Genomic DNA, 25,757 nt, shown 5'->3' on the forward strand with positions numbered 1-25,757 from the left:
GACAGTTAGCGGAATGAGAAGACAAGCATGGGTCAGGAACACAGGAACTCAAGCACAAAAGAATTCTATCTTTGTAGGGCTCAAGGACCTTTGATGCTCAGGCACCTGGGAAGGGGGCTGGACCACTTATATAGGTGCAGGAAGGCTGGGATTGGTCACATGTGCAAAACATTTAGAGAACAGAAAGGGATGCACGCTGGCCCTTAAGGAGGTGCTACAGAGAACCGGTTGGAAGGCATGCAGTGTGCAGGGCTGGAAGGAAACTGTGTAGTGGATTCTAGGAAGGACGATGCCTGCAAGGACAGAATCCAGGAAGGGGTAATGAATGGGAAGACACTGACAACAGAACACCACAGCTACCTGCCTGTAATGCAGCTGGACATGGACAATGAAGGAGGCATCCAGGAAGGACAGTGCTAACTTAAACACAGAGCCTGGGACTGTGGCGGTGAGTAGGGGAACATCTGCGGTCAGCAACTGCCGTTACACTGCACTTGTCATTGGTGTAGTTGGCATTAGAAGATTTACAGCTGTCATTGTTATAAGGGCATTGTGGGTGGACCTTTAAGCACTCAGCTGTCATTGTAATAGGGTCATCTAGTCTTTCATTTATCTAGGGGCATTGTCACTAGTACTTGGGTACTGTGTCTGACAGTCTTATGAGGGACCTTGCTGCTACATGTCCCTTTATACACATCTGTCAGTACTCTGGTATCGACAGTGCACCTGGATGTAGGATAACCCAAAATACAGCAAGATCAAAGGTCAAGGCACATCGTCTCCATTTGCTTGCTTTCATTGAGTGAATATATACTGTATATATTTACACTCAATGACAAAAAAATCCTGCACCAAGAAGGAGATGTTGGACTGAATCTTTCTCTGTGTGACTGTAATGATAAGAAATGGAAGTGATTATAATATTAGAGAAAAGGAGAGGATTATTGTGGAAAACTGTACTAGGTTATAGGACATCATTGGGTGCCTCTGGCCTGGATACAAGATGAGATACGACCTCTAGCCTGGATACAAGATGAGATACGACCTCTAGCCTGGATACAAGATGAGATACGACCTCTAGCCTGGATACAAGATGAGATACAGCCTATAGCCTGGATACAATATGAGATATGGCCTTTAGCCTGGATATAAGATGAGATACAGCCTCTAGCCTGGATACAAGATGAGATTTGGCCTCTAGCCTGTATACAAGATATGATACAGCCTCTAGCCTGGATACATGTTGAGATACAGCCTCTAGCTTGGATACATGATGAGACACGGCCTCTAGCCTGGACACATGTTGAGATACAGCCTCTAGCCTGGATACAAGATGAGATACGGCCTGAAGCCTGGATACAAGATGAGATACAGCCTCTAGCCTGGATACAAGATGAGATATGGCCTCTAGCCTGTATACAAGATGAGATTTGGCCTCTAGCCTGTATACAAGATATGATACAGCCTCTAGCCTGGATACATGTTGAGATACAGCCTCTAGCTTGGATACATGATGAGACACAGCCTCTAGCCTGGATACATGTTGAGATATAGCCTCTAGCCTGGATACAAGATGAGATACGGCCTTAAGCCTGAATGCAAGATGAGATACGGCCTCTAGCCTGGATACAAGATGAGATATAGCCTCTAGCCTGTATACAAGATATGATACAGCCTCTAGCCTGGATACATGTTGAGATACAGCCTCTAGCCTGGATACAAGATGAGATACGGCCTCTAGCCTGGATACAAGATGAGATACAGCCTCTAGCCTGGATACAAGATGAGATATGGCCTCTAGCCTGTATACAAGATATGATACAGCCTCTAGCCTGGATACATGTTGAGATACAGCCTCTAGCCTGGATAAAAGATGAGATACAGCCTACAACCGGTATACAAGATAAGATACAGCCTATAACCTGGATACAAGATGAGGTACAGCCTCTAGCCAGGATACAAGATGAGATACAGCATCTATCCTGGATACAAGATGAGATATAGCCTCTAGCCTGGATACAAGATTTGATATGGCCTCTAGCCTGGATACAAGATGAGATACGGCCTGTAGCCTGGATACAACATGAGATATGACCTCTAGCCTGGATACAAGATTAAATCCCGCCTTTAGTCTGGATACAAGATGAGATACGGCCTCTAGCCTGGATGCAAGGTGAGATACAGCCTCTAGCCTGGGTGCAAGATGAAATACGGCATCTGGTCTGGATACAAGATGAGATACGGCCTGTAGCCTGGACACAAGATGAGATACGGCCTCTAGCCTTGATACAAGATGATATATGGCCTCTAGCCTGGATACAAAAAGAAATACAGCCTCTAGCCTGGATACAAGATGAGATACAGCCTCTAGCCTTGGTGCAAGATGAGATACGTCCTTTAGCCTGGTTGCAAGATGAAATATGGTTGAGCATGGAGGCATACAGGTTCCTAGTATCCTGCGGCATATTTGACCACAGATGTTACAGCTGGGTCTGTAGATCCTGCACATTCATTGGTTGCTGAAACTGGTGTCCCAGCTGGTCCAATAAATGCTGAATTGGCAATAGATCTGCCACCAGTACAGCCAAGGAAGTGTTGTAATCTGATGGAGACATCCCTGGAAACCTATTATCCTGCCATGAGAGGATCACATGTCGCACCGGGATGTCCTGCACATATCGCTGAGCTGTTAGTGTCCCTTGTATCACTACTAGGGTCGTATGCATTGGTTCTCCAGATCATCACAACAGCTGTGGGGGCAGTGTGTCGCTCCACAGCAAAGCCAGGATTGAAGCGCTCACCAAGAGGCCTCCACATGCGAACCTGACCATCATCAGATACCAAACAGAACCTGGATTTATCACTAAAGATGATACATTTCCACTCCATAGCAGTCCAGGTTTCTTGTTCATAGCACGACTGCAAACAAAGTTGACAGGGCCACTTGTGTCTGGATGGTAGACAATGAAACTGTGAGAGCTGCACATGCTACATCAAATGATCCTCTCTATTGATGGTCTGCCTGGACCATCAGGGGCGTGTTGACCATGTGTGCCCTCACCTAACTACTGCTCGCAACACCTCCTAACAGATTGGTGAGAACAGCCTAGACAGTGGACAGTTAATCAAAACAACCATCCTGGTTCTCTCAGTCCAGTCATGTGCCGCCTCCCCAAGCCTGTCAAATGTCTTTGTGTGCATCATAGAAACGTGTCTAGAAGTCAACAATCTCTCACTAAGAAGTACACTACCCAAAGGTTGCCTCTGAGAGCTTTTTTATAGGGCAGTAGGAGAAGCACTTTTACTCCCTCTTGTGGCACATGCTATCATATCTGCCTGACACCCGAGTTTTGGAGCAATTCGACATTTCTATCTGGGTGAGTTATGTTTTTTATTTTTTTTAATGAGTGTATATGCAGTGAAGGACGCATTTTGGTCAGTCATTACTAAAAAAAGTTTTCCTGTCATCTTAACTCTTCATGTTCTAAACAACCTTGAAAAAGACAGAAAACTCTTGGAACATCTAAACGTTCAAAGGCATGACGAAGTACCTGATTTTTAAGGACTCTTCCAAGTGATAAAATAATTTTAGTATTCATTTGGAGCCTACAGAACATTATACACACAGGTCAGAAGAAAGGATCTGCTGCTTCTGACGGCCATGTCACTAAATACCATTTTAATGAAAGCTCCAGGGAGCAATTAGGGAGAAAAATGAATGCATTGTACCAAACGCTAATTGCCCAGCCGTGCATTTCTTCTTCTCCTTTTCCTTACTTGTGTCAGTAGAATAAATCATCTGGTGACTTTCCGCACATATCACACCTATTAATACTCCAGTCTATATTTTCTTTCCTTCCTACTCATTTGTTTCAATTTTCTTATATTTATGTCTCTCCATTGCTGTTTTTTTGTTTTGTTTTGTTTTTTAATACAGCTGTGGATGAGATCCTCCTGAGAGTCTTTGACCCACAGGGCACTTAACACGTGTCTTTTCTGAAGCTGCCTGGTGTCTTTATCTTTGCACAGAATTTATTCAGTTGTATTAACACGGCCATGAAATTCAAGCATAGTAAATTTTTAAGGTAGTTTTAGGGGAGAAGACACTCCCAAAAAAAAAATCACAGGACTTGGTAGAGTAAGGCTAGAAGGGAATTATTTTAACAAAGAGTCTTAAGGGGATTGTATTGTAAGGGCATTTTTTTAAGTACTGATTGGGTCTGTCCCTTTAATTCTGTTCCCTTTTATTATAACCATTCTGTTTAATGATGTGCCTTGTAATGTAATACCCATCCCCCATTGTGCTGATAAGAACACATTCCTGAGTGATCTTAGAGGCATGCATGCTGCACACTGGACGAGGGGCTAAACGGTTTAAACTCTGTGGCACACATACATTCGGGGCACTCTATTAAAGACTTCATTCTAGGTAGGATGAAGTATTGATTTGCCATATCTCTTGTATAGCCTGGGGTGTTGTCCATGTGCTACCATATGCTGACCGGAGTGTCACCCCATATTGCAGGGCCATTCATGATTATTTACTTTTTACTATTCTGTATGTGATTTCTCTGTTTTATCTTATATTTAATCACTTAGTAAATATATTTATTCACTTAGCCTGCGTAAGATTATTCATTCACAAATCGTTTAAATGCATGTTATGTTACAAGGGTATGCCAGCCTAAAACGCTTATCACCTATTTACTGGATGGGTGATAAATGTTAGATCTTTGTGGGCATAAACACTGAGGCCTCCACGATAGGTAGAGTGGAAAATGATGCCCCCTCGTCTGCCCTGCTGCACGACCATTTGCAGGAGATGCTTGAATGAAGCTTTTGTTGAGAATGTGCACTTCTACTACATTCAAGGTCTATGGTACTGCTATGATAAATGTTTTATGTTAGCATAAAATTTATGTTGTTTATGTTGCTGGCAAGAACTTTTGAGAAGACCATAGATGGCTAGGGAGACAAGTAGATCATTGACCTCATGATTCAACTTTTCCTTGAAGCATAAATAACCATACTAACATTTCATAGTAGGTAGGACATTTGGACAAATCTAGTTATGCTTGAAAGTGTTAATGGAAGAGGATGAAATGGTATGACTGATACGATGGAGATGAGTTGAGTAATCAAGAACATGTTATTGAGAAGTCTGAAGACCCATCAGAAGACAAGACAAGCTGGAGAAACTCATATTAGAGGCCAAAATCAAGTCAGTCAACTTGCCCAACTAAGACTATGTTGAGCAAATCTGTGGTGAACTAATCCTTGTTTGACCCCTCAAATGTTCCAAAAGAGATACACTGCGTAGATGGACGGAATGATGTTGATCTAATAGATCACAAAATGTCTTATTTTCTAAATAGGGTTAAGGCAGGGTGCTGGAATTTCTTATATAGACCAGTCCTGTATGGAGACTTACTGGAAGCACTCCATGGTGTGGAGACTTATTGGCAATGCTTCAGGAATATGCAAGGATGAGAACCATCTCGCTAGCGCCATCTTGTGGAAGTTGCTCCCTATGAGCGAAAATCCAACTTTTTAACAAGCCTTGAAATATGACGGGAAAATGCAAGGCCAGATATCCATCCATAGAGAGCTGTTTCCGTGTGCTTGCCCCTCGTCTACCTGGCTTGGCATTTTCCTTTGTCATGTTCCAAGGCTTGATAAAAAGTTGGATTTTCCTTCACAGGGAGCCACTTCGGCACTAATGATGGTTCTCTTCCTGGAAGATACCCCATTAATAGGGTTAACCAAATAAATTAACTTATCGTAATTCTCGGTCCATTAGGAGTAACAAGGTTCCCTCAGAGGGAATATAGCATTGATGACACAGAGGATTTTACTAATTTTGGTCATAGCTAAAGGGCCAAAATGCTCAGCTTAGTTCTTCTGCCCCTTTGAACCAATTATGTCACTATGACAAGTCAGAAGTTTTAAGACCTACCTACCTATATAGTCAACAAGCAAAGATCACTGCTGATGTTACTGGACTCATGACCATTGTGTTATGACCGCAGAGTTTTGACTTACCTTAGATCCAGGTTGTCCTTGTGGGCCAGGAGCTCCGCGTTCACCCTACATGAAACATTACAATTAAAATATTACATTTTTTATAACATTTGCTATTTCCCTTGTGTACAGTGATACTCAAAGTATGCAGGGAAGACAAGATATTTGTCCTCCCTGCATTGTTCTATACAAATTACCAGGTAAAACTGGCCATACAGGTAATGCTTCTCAATGACACGCCAACTAATTTGACATGCCTTCTATGGTACTAAAAACATTGATTTCCTATCAATAGAAATAACAAATGGCATTGACTGAAATATCTTATTGCATCCTTCCCTTCTGATTGAGAACTTAAAAAGCAAAGTGTAGCCTTTGTTTTATCATGGGGACATCTATAGAAAAGGAAATGCAGGAAAGACACAGATAATGTCTCCCCAGTATCCCCCTTGAGGTTTAACAGGGCATTAAATCCAGTATATTTTTCATAATGCTAATACAATGCTGGAACTGGACACTCATACGTCAAATACCAAACAACAGGTTAACTAGCAATTGAGTGTATGGGGAGAACGTAAGTAGGGTTGTGCTGTATTTCTTTATGTTTCTTAAGCTTACCCTTTCACCATCCTTGCCTCGTCCTGGTAGTCCAGGTAAACCAGCCAAGCCAGCATCTCCAGGTGGGCCTGGTGGTCCAAGTTTTCCTTCTCTGCCTGGTTCACCCTTACAAAAATCACAAATCAGTTAGCGAATAGCGATGTAATTCAGCTGCACTTTGTTAATGCACTCACTTTTTATTTCTATAATATTACTAATAGAGATGAGCTAATCAAATCCCACAAAGTTGTATTTGATCCGAAATTCTGGATAAATTTGATTCGCCTCGAAGACGAATTTCCTTGTGCTTCGTGTTAGTGAATTGATTTAACCTGAAATAGTGTTAGAAACAAAAAAAAAACATACTTACCTCCTCCATTTGCTCGCAACGGGCCGCCAGCCGCCATCTTAATTGAAGATTTCGGCCAAAATTCTGTGCGTGGTGACGTAAGACGTCACCACGCTGGCCAGCGTTTTGACCTAAAATCTTGAACCGCGTGAGATTTCGCTCCAGATCTTCATGAAAAATAGCAGCGGCCGGCCCGTCGGGAGCAAATGGAGGAGGTAAGTATGATTTAATAATTTTTTTATGTTACTTTCGCACTGTTTTTACACTCAGATGCCACGATCATGTATGAATGCGGCATCTGAGGGGTACAATGATGGGGGGCGGCACTATCGCAGCTCCCTGTCATTGCACCCGCCCAAAAAATGTGCTTAATGATGAAATAATTTGTCACAAAGAAAAAAAAATAGTAAAATTCGGCTAATCAGCCGAATCAAACTTTTCATAAATTCTCTCATCTCTAATTACTAATATCTGTCATAATCTAATTTTTAAACTAATTTCTCCCCCATCCAATATTTGACTGAATCAAATCAACAAAAACTTGGATTTGGATGCAACACATTTAAAAAATTTTGGGTTGAATCCAATTGAATTTAGAATCAATTTACTCATCTCTCATTCTCAATAGTGGACAACCCCTTTACTAGCCTCCATATTGGTTATTGACCATCTACTATAATACCATAAACAGCAGGCAAAGGCTCAACTCAAGCATCTTGTGATATTGTTACATTTCCATTGATAGCTTCCTGTTTGAATGAAACTGAGAGGTTCTTCAACTGCGGTCAAGGACCCACCAAGTTAGGTTGTGTTAAAGCAACTGCCGGCAATTTCCCAATTGTGCCATGCCACTGTAAGCCTCAGAGAGGATACCCTCTTCCACAGTGGGCTCTAACCTTATACACAACTTATGTGGTTGCATCGTTCATTTGGTGTTCATACAGCCTCTGCATCTTCATAGGTCTTCATAGGTCCTAATGGAAACAACACCACAAACTTCCCCAGAAGTCCTCTACACTCAGCTGCAAGTGTGCAATGTGAACCTCATATATATTGTATACTGCTCAACACTGGAGTACAATAGTATAACACTAAGACTAATTTCACATCTCTGGTTCCAGCAGAGAACATCTTTCCAGAATTCTCCGTATCAGGTGCTGTCAGATTCGAATGGAATGTCTGCCGGCCCCATCCTATACAATTGGGTCTGGCGGAGATCCATACGCATTCTCGCAGACAAGCTGACGATTCTCCTCTTGTCTATCGGAACGACCATAGCGGAGTTTCACACTGGAGGTGTGAAAGTAGCCTAACACAGGATGCTGAATGCCCGCTGAAGGCAGTCCTAACTTCTTAACATTTTTCATTAATGCACATCTCTCTTGCAATTGTCCCCAAATTTTCCCGTAGATCCAATCACTCGGGTCAACTGGAGACATGGCTTCACTTAGGCCTCTGGGTGGTCATTCTGCACCCTCTCTGAACCTACTTTACTAGGGCAGGGGCTCTCACTGTCTCAGACCTCGGGCTTCCAGTTCAACACCAAATTCATGGCAGCTGTTCTGAGACCTGTTCTTTTGCAACACTTGCCCAGGCACTCGAGCATTCCAGGTGGCCAATGACACAATCATCCCTGAGGCACCAAGCTCTTCCTGCTGCCCCCTCCTCTCCTCAATGTCATGGCACAATGCTTGCTCCGCGTGGGCCTTCCCTGATGCTTAGCACCGTCTTCTTCTGCAAGCTGCCAGACAGGAAACTATGTTTCTTGTGCCGTGTAACACTGGGCATACAGCAACCCATCAGCCACAATGTACACAGAATAAAATAGGCATACAGTCATGTGTGGTCAATAGATGGGGACAATAATGGGGGCACAACAAACAATAATATATTTAAAGGGGAACACACCTTAGACTTATTTTTGCATGCACTATACAACGGCCTCGACCTTTGCTGTGGAGTAGGCCATTTTGCCTTTAAGCTGTTGACCAGCCAGGCTTATTCTTGACCCATACACTCAGCATCAGGTTTCACATTCCTAATTCCCCTCTTGCTGCTTTCCAGTAAACAGATGGGAAAATGTGGCAGACAACATCTGATTTGATGAACTTTTCAGTTTCAATTTTAGTAGAAATATCAGGAAAATGAAGGAGACAGAATACAGATGGAAAAGCGCCCGGCTCCCCGCAGTCCCTGCCTACTGTGCTGGTACCATTTACTGTCTCATTGCTTGCAAAATCATATTAGATCTATTCACCTTTTCGCCCTTCAGTCCATCTTTTCCTGGCAAACCGGCGTCTCCTGGAATTCCCTTAAAAAATGGATTTAAAATTATTAGCATTTGGATTATGATTTTATTCAACTAATGAGAAAAAAAATACCAAGATTGATGTTTGCCGTAAAACCTTGCTTTTTAACCTCATTCGTTATATATGTTTTATTATACTGCAGTTAAATCTTATGCTGCCTCCAAGAATTCTGTTCATGCAACTACAGTATGCTTCACAGTCATGTGACCAAACAGCTTAAAGGGTATGAGCATCTTTAGAGCAATTTTTTTATGATTGCACTTTACTCATTTTGGGTTAAAAATATTTTTTTTAATTGGTCTTTATTTAAATTGTTCAGCTGGTTTTGAGATACAAGGGTTAAAAAATCAGTCTGTTTGCAGAGTATCACTTCTCAGTTCCATCAGCTGAAGCCTTATCTCTGATCTCTTGACCTCATAAACACTCATTTAAGCCATATTCTTATCAGTTTGATAAGAGTTTAGCTATAATGAGTGTTTATGAGGTCAGGAGGTCAGAGATAAGGTTTCTCGTGAGCTGTCATTGACAGTCTGCAAATAGACAGATTTTTTAAACCCTTGTATCTCAAAAATGGCTGAACATTTTTAAAGACCAACTGGAAAAATGATTTTTAGCCTCAAAAGAAAAAAATTATCCCAATGGTATCCAAAGCTTTTAACTATAGCTGGATAACTGGGCTGAGTTCCCACAAGGCACTGCTCTCTGGTAATAGGAAGTCAACACAATTCTGAATGAGGCTTTGGTTGTGACTCGCGAGCAGAGAAGAAAGTGTTATGTCTATGAAATGATTTCTAGTAATGCTACAGGATTCTGTATATGGCGTTAGGTTTTACAGGTTCCATAAATATTTTAGATAAAACTGGGCAGATACGTTTGGCCAATAAAAGATTCACTGATTGCATTCTACAAGCTGGTGACCTGTTGGGCAGATGTACTTAGACATCTCTAACTGTAACCATTTACCACCTCTATGTTTATCTTCATATCGTTCCATGAATCTTATATATCTGTGCCTCAGACATGGCGCACATACCATTCAGCTGAGTAAAGAATCTGTTGAACCATATGAGAATACAGCCTGACTTGAGGCTGTCCCTCCTTGAGTCCAAAAAAACCCTACTACACTATGATCTATTTTCACCGTGTTGCCCATCTGGTTGCACTTGACTTGCCCTTCCATTGACTTTTAGAACATGTCAGTTGTGGATCTTTGACTTCTGGCTACACAATCAAACCTGGACCAATTCTATTCAAAGCCAGCAGTGGAGTAATGCATCTACATACAGGTGAAGCCTCAGAAGGTAGACCTACATCAGTTAGTCTTTGACTCATTAATGTTATAAAAATCTAGATGACCTAGAAGACCTAGAATCTTCTAGGATATGATGAGAGATATACAAAGACTGGTATAACCCATTAATCATATGGTTCATTCATAATTGGAACTAATGTTGAGCGAATCAATGTTAATGAAGTGGGCTTTGTTCCAAATTTCAGGAAAAATTTAATTCGTCATAAAGCCGAATTTCATCACGCTTCGTGGGAACATAAAATACATACTCTCCTCATCCATTTGCTCGCGGAGAGGCCGACACGGCCATCTTGATTGAAGAAAATGCCCCAAATCTTGCGAGTGCTGCCATGAGACGTCACCGTGTCAAGATGGCCGTGTCGGTCTCTATGTGAGCAAATGGATGAGGTGAGGAGATCTTTTTTTTTAACCCCTGATTAACCCCTTGATAGGCTGAATGTGACCCTCAGATCAGTGTTGAACACGGCATCTGAGGGTTTCAATGACGTGGGGCGCCGCAATCGCTGTACCCCAGCATTGTGCCCACTGCATACAATGAAATGTGATTTGTGTCAAAGTAATTTGTCACAAATCAAATTTCTTTGTGAACTTCGGCGTAGCAGCTGAATTGAATTTTTGATAATTTCGCTCATCTCTAATTGTTACATCTAGTCCTGAGAAGGCCAACTTGAAGCTCGTTGTAGATGGAAGAAATCACCTCTACAGTTACTTCCTGTCCTTTCATTATGTTCTATATATACCTTCTATAGCACTTTGCTTATTATAACACATGCTCCAGCTTCAAAGAATGACCTTGATTCTAGATCTGTCATGTAACATGTCTATGCAAGCCTCTTAATGTATGTAAGTATGGCACGCTGGGAACAGCTTCCTATATACACAGAAGTAGTGTTGATCGAGCATGCTCGGCCGAACACCAGTTTAGTTTGAGCATCGCTATGCTTGGCACAGTGTATTTAAATGTAATTTAGCATATATTTCTGCCAGGATTTGAACTCTCAACCTCCTTGTATATTAGAAGCAAGGATGTTAGCCACTACACTATAGAGCTACATGTTAACCTGCATAGAAATATAAAATAAGTATTCTGCTTAATAAGAATACTCACTACATCAGAAACTACTATGAGGTTTTTCTGACAGTTTAGCATTCAGCTTTATAGCTGAGTGGATAAGGTCCTTGCCTCTAATGTACAAAATTGGGAGTTCAAATCCTGGCAGAAACTGTTCAGAAATTAGATTTAAATACACTGGGGTGTCCTCAAGCCATGACTCCATATATGGATATAGCTATAAATATAGAGCTGAACTAGAGTCCTGACACCCTCCCCTCTTCAGAGCAGGGGGTGCCTGGGGTTCTTCCATTGTGCTTAGTAGAACACCCGAGCATCGCAAAGTGTTCTACTTGAGCACTTTGGTTCTCAATTAACACTACACAGAAGGTTTTTAAACCTTTTATAACTTTTTGTACTAAAGTCTCTTTATAAAATCATTAAACTGATTGCAGATTTATAGGAAGGTGACACTACAATTATTTTATTTTTGTTATATTTTATATTGTTTTTATGGTTGTAGAGCTGTTATAACTAGTGCGTGAATATTTTTGCAAGTTTTTCTCCAATTCAAGTTTCCTGTTAAATTAAGGTGCCTGAATATATAGAGATCCCTCTTGTCCTGTGCCCAATAGACCGAAAAATCACCAACATGCAAAAGTGCTAAAAAGTGTAGAATAAATAGATAAAAAAATAAAACATTAATGACAAAAGAATGATTTGGATTGTGAAAGCAAAATATTAAAAAAACTCAGTTTTTGCCTGTATTTTATATGATAGCCTGAGGTTTAAATTAAAACTAAGGGGCCCCAATGCAAATCTGTTATAGGGCCACCCAAAAATGTCCTCTTATGAACCTGAGGGACTGGCTGAGGCATTCACTCTGCCCCTTGAGTGATGTATGGTAACTTTTTGTATTTCTAGAAATACTCGAGAACACTTACCACATTCCCCGGTAGTCCCCTGGCTCCAGGTTGACCTGCAAGGCCTGGTGGACCCTGATGGTAAAAAAGGTGTAGCACGATAAAGTGAAATGTATGAGAGATGAATAATACAAGTTGATTCGAGGTATTGTATGATAGAACAAAGAACATGGACACGAAATGAGGTTCAAACCTTCTCATGATCTTATGTAATAAGGGTAATTATGAGGACTGACATGTGCCATGCTTGAGGATGCTTCCATAAGCCATAGCTCCCTAAAGTGAAAGTAAGCAGTTTGGTCTATTGGGCCTATGAGGCCACTCATGTTGGTGTCATCCCCACAGACAGGTGGGCAAATATTATTAATCTACATTGTACACATTTTGTCTTGATAGTGTTGATGGGATTCTACAACATGGAAGACAAATTGGGTATTCAAAGGTATTATCCCACCCTAGAACAGACTTGTCTCCACTTATTTGGTACAAGAGGAAGCTGAATCCATCACATTGATCAGTACCTGCCAGTCCTGTACCAAACACTATGTTCTTGGGTGTGTCTGCTATTGCAGCTCAGCTTCACAGAAGTGAATAGGGCTAATCTGTAATATCAGACACTATGGAGAAAGTAGTCAATGTTATATTATCTTGGAAATCCCTATAAATAAATGTATTGTGGCATCACTAGATGTTCCTCCAAAGTTCCCCTTTATTATCTAGCAATTAAAGTCTAAACCTTTAAGTTATCTGAGGTATATCTTAAGACATACTTACAATATCTCCCTTAGGTCCACGTTCTCCTTTGGTTCCTTGTTCTCCCACTGGACCCTGCGTTAAGTAAAAACAGAAGTTGTGGTCAGTTTTACTCAGATGTGTCATCTAATGCCAAGGTCACCCTGATTGCCCCATGGATTAATCGCACACACAAATTAAGCCCATGGAAAAGGGATGTAGCCAACAATCTGTCTCCATCTTCATAGCCACCCCACCCCCCATAGGTATGCACACCCTTCTCCGTTTGTACAGTTTTGGTCTGCTAGGAAAATGTCATTACCTAATGTTGAGTGAATCGAAGTTCATGAAGTGGACTTCGATCCAAACTTCAGGGAAAACTTGATTCGCCCCAAAACCGAATTTCCTTGTGCTTCGTGGTAACAAATCAATTTTCCCTAATATGGCGGTAAAACAAAAAACAATAATCATACTTACCTTATCCTTTTGCGCGAAGAGTCCTCCGTGGCCATCTTAAATAAGGATCCGATGCAAATTTTCATGCACGGTGACATATGACGACCACTCCAGTGTGATGAGGCCATGACGCAAGGTTTCACGCTGGATCTTCATGCAAGATAGCCACAGAGGACTCTTCGCTATCAAATGGATGAGATATTTTTATTATTATTATTTTTTAAACAGATTAACCCCTGACAGCCCTCAATGGTCATCTCAGATGTCGCGATCAGCGATTAACACTGATGAGGGGGTTCCATGATGGGGGGGTAGTGCATTCGCTGTTGCCCGTCATTGCACCCACTACTAACGAAGACATGCAGCCGAGAAGCAGCCAAATCGACGTTTTGAGAACTTTGCTCATCTCTAGTCATACATCATATACGTAGAGAAGACATTCAAAACCTGGTAGGCTTGCATATAGCCTGAGCCTGAAGAAGGCATCATCTTGAAGGAACGCAAGATCAGCACATGTAGTTGCTAACACCTTCATCTCCTTCCAATATGGAAGAATAATGATTGCTCCATGTGGGGTAGAAAGGGTCACTGTCCTTCTGCTTCTAAGTCCATGTTCATATATTACCTTCCACCTTGGCTTCCATGTGGGGGGAAACCCCCTGGAGGAAGCGACTGCGAAACGGCGTTGGTGTCTCAGGTGCTGCTGTGGTCTGTATCATAGTTGTTTCTTGGACTTTGACTCATATTCCCCCCTTTTTGGGTTATGCTTACTGGTTCTTATGATGATACTTTGTCCTGATCAGTTGTAGCTCCTGGTTCTGTGAGGGGATGGAAGTCACTTCTGCTTTAATCATGGATCTGGATTTGTTACAATAAAGGGTGGTTTCGCTAGTCTTGGTATTTTTTGGGGTGGAAAGTCATTTTCCTTCTACGTTGACTTCCACGTTGGGTCTATGCTCATGTCTAGCAGAAGGGTCTTTCTCCTTCCATTTTGATTCCAGGATGGCTGAGAAGAATCAACGCCTTTCTAATCTGGCTACTGTACTACAGGAAGCGGCAGTGACCCGGAATAATTTGACATTCTTACATTTTCTCTTTCTTGCAATCTTTGCTCCGTCTCATTCCCGATTCTGCTGTGTCAGCCCGTCATCAGGCGGTTTTAGTTAAATTCACCGTACACAGTGACCCACATGCTCAGTGAACGCTCATCCTTACCGAATACAAGGGATGTGGCAGAGGACTCCTCTTAATAAAGAAGCTGCCCTCCATGACCCTTGAGGTGGGGGGACATTCCATCTACGTGCTGCACTGATATAACCTGCAAATTGTGGGTTTGTGGCCCTTTAAAAACGGAGTATGAAACCTGTTTTGCTTCAGGTATCTCTGTGCCAAATACTTTCCGTAGGGGTGCAACCATGGGGGGTGCTGAGGTAGTAACTGGTCCTGGATTTTGAGGGGGCCCAAAGGTTCCTCTGCCCCATGAGAAAGCACTAGCATAAGGCAGGTGCGGACCCTGGTAGAGGCCCAGGAACCCCACCTACCTTTGTAACACTGTCCGGCAATATCTGCTTCCAAACACTGATGTAGCAGAGCTGATTTTGTCATTTGGGGCAGCAATGTTTATATGGATCTAAGAGCTTATAATATTGTATCAAAGCCCCCTTAGTCGTCCTCTTTTAGCTACAGTATATCTGTCTCTAGAAAAGCTTTTATTTTTGCCATGGCGGCCACCATGATGACACCCACATGAGTTATTACCCACCTGTCTGTCACTCAGAATCATTTTGTCACCCAAGTCTTGTATCTAAATACTCTTTGGCAAGGAAGAGTGACCTATTGGTGCCCACCTTGGCACCCAGCAACACAGCGCCCCCCAGCTACACTGCTGGATATAGCAGCTGTACTCTAGTATGCACAACTACTCACCTGCAAAAAGGAAAGTAAAGAGCCCCTAGCCCTTGGAGACCATAAGACGAGGAGATGAAAGCGTTCTAATAAAGGGGCAGCCACGCTGGGTGTACAGAGCTGACAGCTCCGCAGCTTTTACTGCCAAATGACTTATTCATCAATGTCCCCAGAGGCCGGCAGCAGCCACTTAGAGGGACGAGGCGTCAGTAAAAAGCGGCTTTATGGACAGGTGGAGGAAACACAATGTGAAGCTCGACTCCGCTCATCAATGCAATTTTGGCTATAAGGAGGGAATGATGAACACAATGATCCTATGTCGTATTTAAAGGGGAACTGTCCGCGGCTCCAAACTCTGCCCCATTCGCTTCGTAAGTAGTTCATGATGCACAATTTGAAAAACGATGGATCCTGCGGAGCCACCTATTCCAGGGAGGAGGCAAGGTCCGTAAGTGCATTGACGTGGCATGCTAGGAGTTTTAGTTTCAAAACTGAGGGAGCGGCGGCACTACCCAAGCTGCATCCGGGGCAGATGCTGTAATGGTTGCTCAGCAGCTGCTGTAATTGGTGTTGGGTTTTTCAATGCAATGTCACAGCTTTACAAAAGTGCTGCCCCCTGCTGCCTGGACTGTGGACAGCACAGAAATGCTCCAAATAAGCCTCATGCACTGCTCAGTGGGAACTGCAGTACCAGCCCATTGAGAAGGGTGGCACTGGTTCTAGAAGAAAACAGCCCTATGTAGACCCTAATACATTCCTTGTGCTGGTGACACCTGGTGGTCACTGCAGGAACTACACCTAATGAAACATCCTCAGTTGGAGGATAGTCATTACTGATTTTTAACTATTGATCAGACAAGCCCAACTCAAGGACAGCAGCAGCGGTCAGGGCATGATGGGGGTTGTAGTGTCGTAACGCCATAAAGAGACGGGCTGCAGATCACTCTCTTCTTAGGTCATTCAGTTTGCAGGAAACCAATACAAAGTCATTACCGCATCCATTTACCTACCTGTGGCCCTACAGGTCCAAGGGGGCCCACATCTCCAGGCAGTCCTTGTGGCCCCTGAAAAAAAAAAAGAACGGAATATTATAGAGAAGATGCAGGTGGATGATAGTTGCTGTAGTACATTGAGAATTGCAAACAAAGAAAAAGTAAAAAAATCTTTAAATTTTGGCATCTAGTAATCCAGAAAATCAAATCATTCACAAAGTCCAATAGTCCGATACATTTTCCCGAACAGAACTGAAAAAAAAGAGCAGATAAAACTCTCCAATAATCCAGAATAAGCCCCCGCTGTCCGGTCCCGATAATACTGGACTAAAGGAAATGTCCTGCGGTTCTCTGGGGCTTGGAGACCTCTGCTGAGCGGCGGATCGCTTCTGCTGCATAGCGCCGCGCGGCACACTGGGCAGGCAGAGTCCAGCAGCCCCGGGCAACGATCGGCACAAGGCGGTCCTTGCCATTGTATGGTATTCTACAACAGGTGGACTATACAGGAAATACACATCTTGTGTCCGGGCAGAGGATGGCAATGCCCGGGCACAGCTGGGCACGGTCTATACCAGGCATCCTCAAACTGCAGCCCTCCAGCTGTTGTAAAACTACAACTCCCACAATGCCCTGCTGTAGGCTGATACCTGTAGGCTGTTCGGGCATGCTGGGAGTTGTAGTTTTGCAACAGCTGGAGGGCCGCAGTTTGAGGATGCCTGGTCTATACAATAGGTTAGTCTGGGCACTGTGCAGCCACGTATGATGGGCATTAAAAACCCCGACATAAGGCTTCGACACTGCGCCCCTCCGGTCTCTCTCTCTCCGAAAACTGGGAGACGACCACATTGTAGTCACTGATGTCACTCACCGGATCGCCAGGATTTCCTTGGTCTCCTTTATTCCCTTTCTCTCCAGGAATTCCCTAAGAGCAAGAAAAAGAACCATAATTACATGTTCATAAGAGAAAGATAGATAGATAGATAGATATGAGATAGATAGATAGATAGATAGATAGATAGATAGATATGAGATAGATAGATAGATATGAGATAGATAGATAGATAGATAATAGATAGATAGATAGATAGATAGATAGATAAGAGATAGATAGATAGATAGATAGATAGATAGATAGATATGAGATAGATAGATAGATAGATAGATAGATAGATATGAGATAGATAGATAGATAGATAGATAGATAGATAGATAATAGAGATAGATAGATAGACAGACAGACAGACAGACAGATAGATAGATAGATAGATAATAGATGATAGATAGATAGATAGATATGAGAGATAGATAGATAGATAGATAGATAGATAGACAGACAGACAGACAGACAGATAGATAGATATGAGATAGATAGATAGATAGATAGATATTAGATAGATAGATAGAAGATACAATAGATATGAGATAGACCTATGCTTAGGATAATATCAGGTTGGGAGGTCGGTTATTCCCAGTCCCTAGATCAGTGGGGATGCTACTTCTGGGACCCCCATCAATCACAAGAATGGAGACCCTGTACCCCGCAGGGACCCTTGAAATGAACGGAGCGGGAGGTCGAGCATGCGCCTTTCCGGGAGTTCCGGAGACAGTGAGTACAGCGCTCAGCTCTTTACGGAACTTCCATAGAGATAAATGGAGAGAGCAGGGTCTGCATTCTCGTGACCGGTGGGGGGGGGGTCAGCAGTAGGACCCCCTCCAATCTCATATTTATCCCTCATCCTGTGGACAATCAGAATACTCCTTTAGCTTGAAATGAACTACAAATGCCCTTTAGTGTCCATTCACACGTCCGCAAAATGGGTCCGCATCCATTCCGCAATTTTGCGGAACGGGTGCTGACCCATTCAATTTCATTGAGGCCTCAAAAGATGCGGACAGCACACCGTGTGCTGACCCCATCCGCACTTCCATTCCGCGGCCCCGCAAAAAAATAGAACATGTCCTATTCTTGTCCGCAGACACGGACAAGACAAGGCATTTCTATCATAGCGCCGGCCATGTGCGGACCGCAAAACAGTTGTGGACGCCTGCATGGGTCCTTCATGTGGGGACAGTATTAATATCACCATCTAGTGGTAGAAAGTAGAAATTGCAGCCACTGGTAGCAGTTAATATTGTGTTTACACAGAGAAACCTCCCAGCAATCAGCTCATAATGGTGGAATATATGAGACTATGTACTCAATGGTCAGACTGGTCACTAGCCAAGTTATTATGTAAAGTCCCGTGAGACTTTGTGGAGTAATAATTTCGGCTCATCGGAGCCAATACATTCTAATACTTACAGAGCGCTCGCTCCGTACGGTATTGAAACGAAGTTTTATGCAAACATCCGAAGTCGATTCGCTCACCCCTAGCCGTATGTAATGTTTTCCAAGCATGTCTTTAACCGTTGGGCTGGAGGGAAGGGGGTTCGGGGACCGAGGTTAGAGTAGGTGTGTGTTTACCGTCCTCTCCCGCCATGGTTTCATACCGTACATGATCTCCTTTTCAGGCGGCGCACTTGTTGTACAGGCGACACAGTGGTTGCCGTGACAACAGGTGCTCAGGTTATCACTGCCATAAGTAAATATGGTGACGGTATTTTCTATTGACTGATGTAGCGGAGCCGAGATTGTCCTGTGGCAAAATATTGTCACGGTCTCTCCCGTGACAGGGGTCAGAAGATCTAAGAGACTGGCTGCACGTGACCCGACAGCTTCTTTTGGTTTCACTTGTTTCTGTGTTGTTGCTGGTTATGACCTCACCTCTTGTCTCAGGTGTAGCTCAAGTGGTCATTCCCACTCCTCCATTTAGTCTGGTCTCACCCATCATGCTATGCGATGGATAGCTCCTTCTGGTTGTGGAAGTGCTGGAGTTTGGTTCTCGTCCGCGTACTTCAGAGTTAAGTGTATTTTCCCTATTTCTAGTTTGTTGTATTGCCCTATCTTCTGGTATTAGGCCTGAGGGAGTCTCCTGTTCCTTCAGCTGGGAAGGAACAGGTCGTCTTTGTCCTGACACTATTTCCATGGTCCTTTAGGGTCAGATTGGGCTCTAGGATCCTGTGTATGAACATTCCTACCATTGAGGTCTGTTCATACGGATAGAAGTCAGGGCTCAGTTTAGGGATTCACTAGGGCAGTGTTTCCCAACCAGTGTGCCTCCAGCTGTTACAAAACCAGAACTCCCAGCATGCCCGCACAGCCAAATGCTGTCCGGGCATGCTGGGAGTTGTAGTTTTGCAACAGCTGGAGGCACACTGGTTGGGAAACACTGCACTAGGGTGTGACCTTTCCCCTGAGATCACTCTTTATTATCTGGCGTTTTCCATAGGACTGCATTTACTATGCCGGAACCAATCACGTATCTCAACTCTGCTACATCTCTATAGCTAAGAGTTTATGTTAACGGTACTTACGGGTAACCCGGGCTCACCGACCACTGTCTCCGTCTGGAAGGAAACAAATCTGTTAGTTTCAAGCCAAATTAATAATACAGTAGAGTGCGGTCGGTGACTGCATTCAATTCTACCTAACAATCCCTGCTTGTTCAGTGTCTTCATGTGGTGCACTGAGCCAGATGAGGAGAACTTTTATGTGACAACCTCCCAAATTGTGTTTGGATGGAACTATTGATGAATAACAACTGAGCGAAAATGTAATATTTTTAATATACATATTTTTTTTTATTGATTATCTGATCCAGAGCTCCAAATCCCCCTGCATAGGTATAGAATTAAATGATAAAATGCTAATAACCTGCAGCCAACACTAGAGGGAGCTGTTCTAAAACTACAACTCCCACAATATCCTGCAGTAGGCCGATAGCTGAAGGCTGTTCGGGCATGCTGGGAGTTGTAGTTTTGAAACAGCTGGAGGGCCGCAAGTTGAGCATGCCTGGTCTACAGTAAGCGCAGGAGCTCCCTCTAGTGGTAGCCAGAGTGTTATCAATGTCTGTGCTGAGGATTTGGAGCTCTGTACCAAGAAAATTCTCATAATCAGTGTACTGGATGAGGGGGGTCATGTGCGTTATATAGGAGTCCCTGTATTTGGGAGGGGCAGTTAGTGGGTGTAATTGCACCCACCGGTACCAGGGAACAGATTGACTGAAGAAAACGCACGAATTCTCTCGTGCGCTGATGTGTAACGTCATCATGTGATCACGCTGGGCATGCGCGGTGAGGACATCAGTGATTAACCCCGTGATAGGCTGAATGTGACTCTCAGATGCCACGATCAGCATTGAACGTGAAATCTGAGGGGGTCAAATGATGAGCGGGGGGCTGGCGTGATCGCCGCTCCCCATCATTCTGCCCTTGCCATTTGTTACAAAGTAATTCGTAACAAATCAAATTTTGCGATGAAGTAGCCAAATAGAATTTTTTAAAACTTGGCTCATCACTAATTATATTGACATACGGTATAATACTACTACATATAATGCAGCGATAAAGGAGAGCAATTCACGGCTGCTACTTACCCCTCCGGCCGTCCCCGGCACACCGGGAGGACCTACGGCACCCTGCGGAGCAGAGGACAATGGTCAGTAGAGGGCATAAAATGTCCTAAACGATGAGAGATCAATTCACTGGGAAAATGGATAGTTTTAGATTATTCGCTTTACGGATTTTACTCTGGCGCCGCTGATCTCTGTCACACACACACCTCTAGTTTGGTGTATACTGTATCTGGTGGATATGAGGGACGCCAGGAATCACGAGGAGCAGCGGCGCCAGAAAAAGGAAGAACCCAAAATTAAAAAGGGACAATACAGCAATAATAAATAAATAAATAGAAAGAAAACAGGAACGCTACTTAAATACTGTAGTAATACAAAATATAATAATAATACTATTAAAACTGTGACTTGTTTCCTTTTGGTTCTTCACACGTACAGAAAAGAGGTGGGGATTATTTAAAAGGGGCGGGACTTGGTCTTGCTTGGGTCCACGGGTGGGGGGTTTGTTGCAGCAAATCGTTTTTTTATTAATAACAAAGTGCTGGAAGTCAGAACTCTGTTCATTCGGCTGTAGCCATGGAGAAGGGAGGGGGAGATTAATGGAGGCCTTCGGGGAATAAACAGAAAGTATAGTTTTTGGGGGTCCCTTTTAACCCTTTAAATTTCAGTCTTAAGAAGAACTGGTTCAGGAATGTGGATACATAAGTTTTGTCTTTTATATTAATGTCCCTTTAAGTGTGTACAAGCAACGGGGTGAATCTATAAAGTATTTCTGTGGCGTACATTTGTTTTATTCTTTCTCAGGATTCGCAATTCTCACTGCAGGTCCAAAAGTTGATACATAAACTATGAATTCCAACGAGATACCCGACTATCGGGTTCTTTAAGTTTCTGGATTATTGGACTTCTGGCAATTAGACGTCTGAAGGTTAAGCAAATCGGACAATCTAGTATCTGAATGGTGGCAGAATGTGACTATTTCTTAACGGAACAATCGTGCACAATAAACAAACATAGGAATAAAAGTAATTAATTGTGACTTTTGGGGGGAGGGGGACGTGTTAAAGGTGGTGATAACGCCCTCTGCAGCCTTATATGATAATTACCTTATCTCCTTTATCTCCCTTAGGTCCTAATGGTCCAGCAATCCCAGGCTCGCCCTATCAAAATAAAATGTATCAAACTTCGGTGTAAAAGAAAGTGAAACAAATTATCAGTAACAATCTCATGCCCATTGCCTCCTGCCAGGGACCAGTCCATAGGACAGTACTACTGCAGATAATAATCATCATAAGAAAAAAAAATCTAAAATGTAAAAAAAATAACAATAAAACTAATGCAAATCTAAAATATAAACTACAATATAAAAAAAAATAAGTAACTAAGAATAATGATCATAATAATTGTAGCCAAAACATACAATATGAATAATAATATAAAACGATAAATAATAGTCAAATATCAATAATAATAAGTAAGAGAATACTAAAAGTGACAATATAAAATAAAATAATTTGAATAACAAAAATATAAATAAATAACAAATATAAAATAAAAATCTAAGCTATAAGCAATAATGTAAAAATCTAAAAAAAAAATTTATATAAACAATAAAATAAATAATAATTACAAATATAAACTATAGATACTATAGAATAATAAAAAAAATAATACAAATTTAAAATACAGTATAAATAATATAAAATGTCATTAATAAAAAAATATATATATAATAATAATAATATTGTCCGTTACCTGGTCTCCCCGGTCTCCCTTCTTTCCATCTGCTCCTGATAATCCCGGGGGGCCGGCTTCACCCTATGGAATATAAATCACTGTTATAAAGGATTTCACGTATCCACCATCACTGCTGTTGCGGAGGTTATAAGGAGTGATGTGGTGCAACATAATAACTATAGACAAAGGGAAGATTTGAGGCGAAGAAGACGCGACTCCAGGACTCATATTCATGAGTTTTTTTTTTATTATTTTAGGGGGTAATACTACTGTTAGCATTCTACAATTTACACGATATCCGGCTGACACCATCTTTCAGGCAGGTCAATAAATAATAATAATATATATATATATTAATATATTGGAGGACATTTAGCAGTCGGAGGTGTTATCCACCCGCGGGTTCTCCTCCGTCCTGATGGTTATTGGTTACTCTAAGAGCCATTCAACATGGCTGTCATTACAGCTTCCAATAACCCAGCTTTTCTACCCCCTGGACGGTAAATCTACACATGCAGAACCTTTGTTGCAGAAATGTCTGTAGATGAAAGTCCGTTCCACTCAAATTCTGAACCAAATTTGCTGCAGGTGAATTCACAAAAATAGTTTTTAAAAAAGGTATTACGTGAACCCACTAAATTCTTACTTTAGAACAGGGGTCAGCAACCTTCGGCGCTCCAGGTGCTGTGAAACTACAACTCCTAGCATGGAAACATGCTCGGCTGTTCTAACAAATCCCCTAGAAGTGAATGGAGCATTCTGGGAGTTGTAGTTTCAGAATATCCTGAGTGCCGGAGGTTGCCGATCCCTGCTTTAGAATATTGATGACAATTCCTCTACTGGCAGCTATAAAGTCAGCAGCACCCTGGGATGCCCACGCAGTGTCATGCCCGCCAGAACTGTGCATCTGATGCAGAATATACTATAATCGCACTGATATACATCATTATAATTAATTATGAAACTTTTATACTGATATTTTACCTTTTCTCCGGGCCGACCCGATAGTCCTCGGTCACCAGGCTGACCCTGTGAAATAAAGCATATGACAAGTAATGATTACAAAATATAATAGAATAATAACAATAATAGTAATAAAGAAGAATTGCTACATAGTATAAATAGGCAATCATCACAAACAAGTGTCTGCTGCCACCCAGTGGTCATATAGAGCATTACAACCGCATCTAAATACTCTGAGCCTAGAAGGGGTTGTCTGGTTTTCCCATATGATGACCTGTCCTTCGGATAAGTTATCAATATCTGATCGGCAGGGTCCTGTGATATGGCGGGCAGCAGAGCATGGAAGTTACGACTGATCCGTCCCATTCAGGTAAAAAGACGGGAAAGTATCCGACTTCAAGATGTTACTTCATCGCATACAGGCCAATAGTTTCAGTTTTTCCTTGAGTGTTCCACAAATCTGGCCAATATGGGGCAGGGTGTATACAAGTCTACCCCTAAAGTTACCATTTTCTGGAAGGTCCCTGGTTTTTGTGGGGCAGAAACCTAATTGTCCCTATTTTGGGAATTTATATGTGTACTGCACCTGATCAGTGCTTTATTTCTATATTTGTATAGTATGGGGTAACAACTGGTCTCCAAATGACAATATTCTGTGATAATGGCAATTGTATGGCAGTATTATTCAGGCACAATATGGTGGTATAATTCAGTAATGGTAAAGTGGTAATAGTAATCATAATATGGTAGTATTATATACTCAGGGTATAGTGGTAGTAACAGTCATAGTATGGCAGTATTATACATTAAGGAAATAGCTGTAGTAATGGTCATAGTATGGTAGTATTATTTGCTAATGGTATAGTGGTAGTAATAGTCATAGTATAGCAGTATTATTTACTAGGATATAGTGGCAGTTATGGACATAGTATGGCAGTATTATTTACTAAGGGTACAGTAGTAGTAATAGTCATAGTGTGACAGTATTATTTACTACTGGAACAGTAGTAGTAGTCATAGTGTAACAGTATTATTTACTAGGGTATAGTGGTAGTAATGGTCATAGTATGGCAGTGTTATTTACTAAGCTCATAGTGGTAGTAATGGTCATAGTATGGCAGTATTATTTAGTCATATGTATGATATTAGTAATGGTTATGAAATATTTCGTTAAGGTATGGTTGTGATACTGATCACATTTTGGCCGCATTGTTCAGACATAGTATACATGTATTATTCAGTCAGGGTAAGAGGGTAATAATGGTCATGATAAGGTGGTATTATTTAGTTAGAATTTGCTATTAATAGTATTCATGGCGGTAAAGGAATTATTCAGTCAGGGTATTGTGGTAATAATGGTCATAATATAATGTCTGTAAAGCGCTATATAAGTGCATAAAATAAATAAATAAATATGGCAGTATTAGTCAGTGTATGATATTAATAATAGTCATGGCATAGTGGTGTAATACAGTTATGGTATAGTGGCTTTATTTAGAGACGGCATGGTGTATATTATGATCAAAGCTTAGTATTATTACTAAGTGATAATAATGGTCATAGTTAGCAGGATATTATTATGATAATAATGGCTGTGGTATGACAGTATTGTTCAGACACACAATACAGGTATTAGTCAGGATATGGTGGTATTGATGGTCATACTATGACAGTATTCTTCAGTCAGGGTTGGATATTAATAAAGATCACAGTATGGCGGCATTATTCAGTCAGGATAATAATAATAATGATCTTTATATGGAGTCAACATATTCCGCAGCCCTTTACAGTTCAGGGCAGGGGCGTAGCTACAGGGGGTGCAGAGGTAGCAGTCGCTACCAGGCCCAGGAGCCTGAGGGGCCCAAAGACCATTGTGCCATATAAGAGGACACTGGTATTATAGAAAGTACGTGCTGGTCAAGTTACACCTCTGGCTGAAGGGAAGGGGTTAGGTCA

The 25,757-nt window shown here is 42.0% G+C and overlaps 1 protein-coding gene across 1 annotated transcript in view; it reads right to left on the minus strand.

Annotated features, from left to right (window-relative positions):
- The window catches only part of COL22A1 (collagen type XXII alpha 1 chain), a 305,779-nt gene that overhangs the window by 89,059 nt on the left and 190,963 nt on the right, over window positions 1-25,757 (minus strand). The window contains exons 28-39 of the mRNA XM_044294919.1: window positions 23,823-23,867; window positions 22,857-22,919; window positions 22,208-22,261; window positions 21,123-21,164; window positions 20,062-20,094; window positions 17,516-17,569; window positions 16,666-16,719; window positions 13,337-13,390; window positions 12,584-12,637; window positions 9,225-9,278; window positions 6,640-6,744; window positions 6,043-6,087 (exon numbers count right to left, since the gene is read on the minus strand). Of these exons, the coding sequence (XP_044150854.1) occupies window positions 6,043-6,087; window positions 6,640-6,744; window positions 9,225-9,278; window positions 12,584-12,637; window positions 13,337-13,390; window positions 16,666-16,719; window positions 17,516-17,569; window positions 20,062-20,094; window positions 21,123-21,164; window positions 22,208-22,261; window positions 22,857-22,919; window positions 23,823-23,867 (657 nt within the window). The remainder of the gene's footprint in view (window positions 1-6,042; window positions 6,088-6,639; window positions 6,745-9,224; window positions 9,279-12,583; window positions 12,638-13,336; window positions 13,391-16,665; window positions 16,720-17,515; window positions 17,570-20,061; window positions 20,095-21,122; window positions 21,165-22,207; window positions 22,262-22,856; window positions 22,920-23,822; window positions 23,868-25,757) is intronic.

Source organism: Bufo gargarizans, chromosome 5 (genome assembly GCF_014858855.1).
Source record: "Bufo gargarizans isolate SCDJY-AF-19 chromosome 5, ASM1485885v1, whole genome shotgun sequence".
In the NCBI taxonomy this organism is placed as follows: domain Eukaryota; kingdom Metazoa; phylum Chordata; class Amphibia; order Anura; family Bufonidae; genus Bufo; species Bufo gargarizans.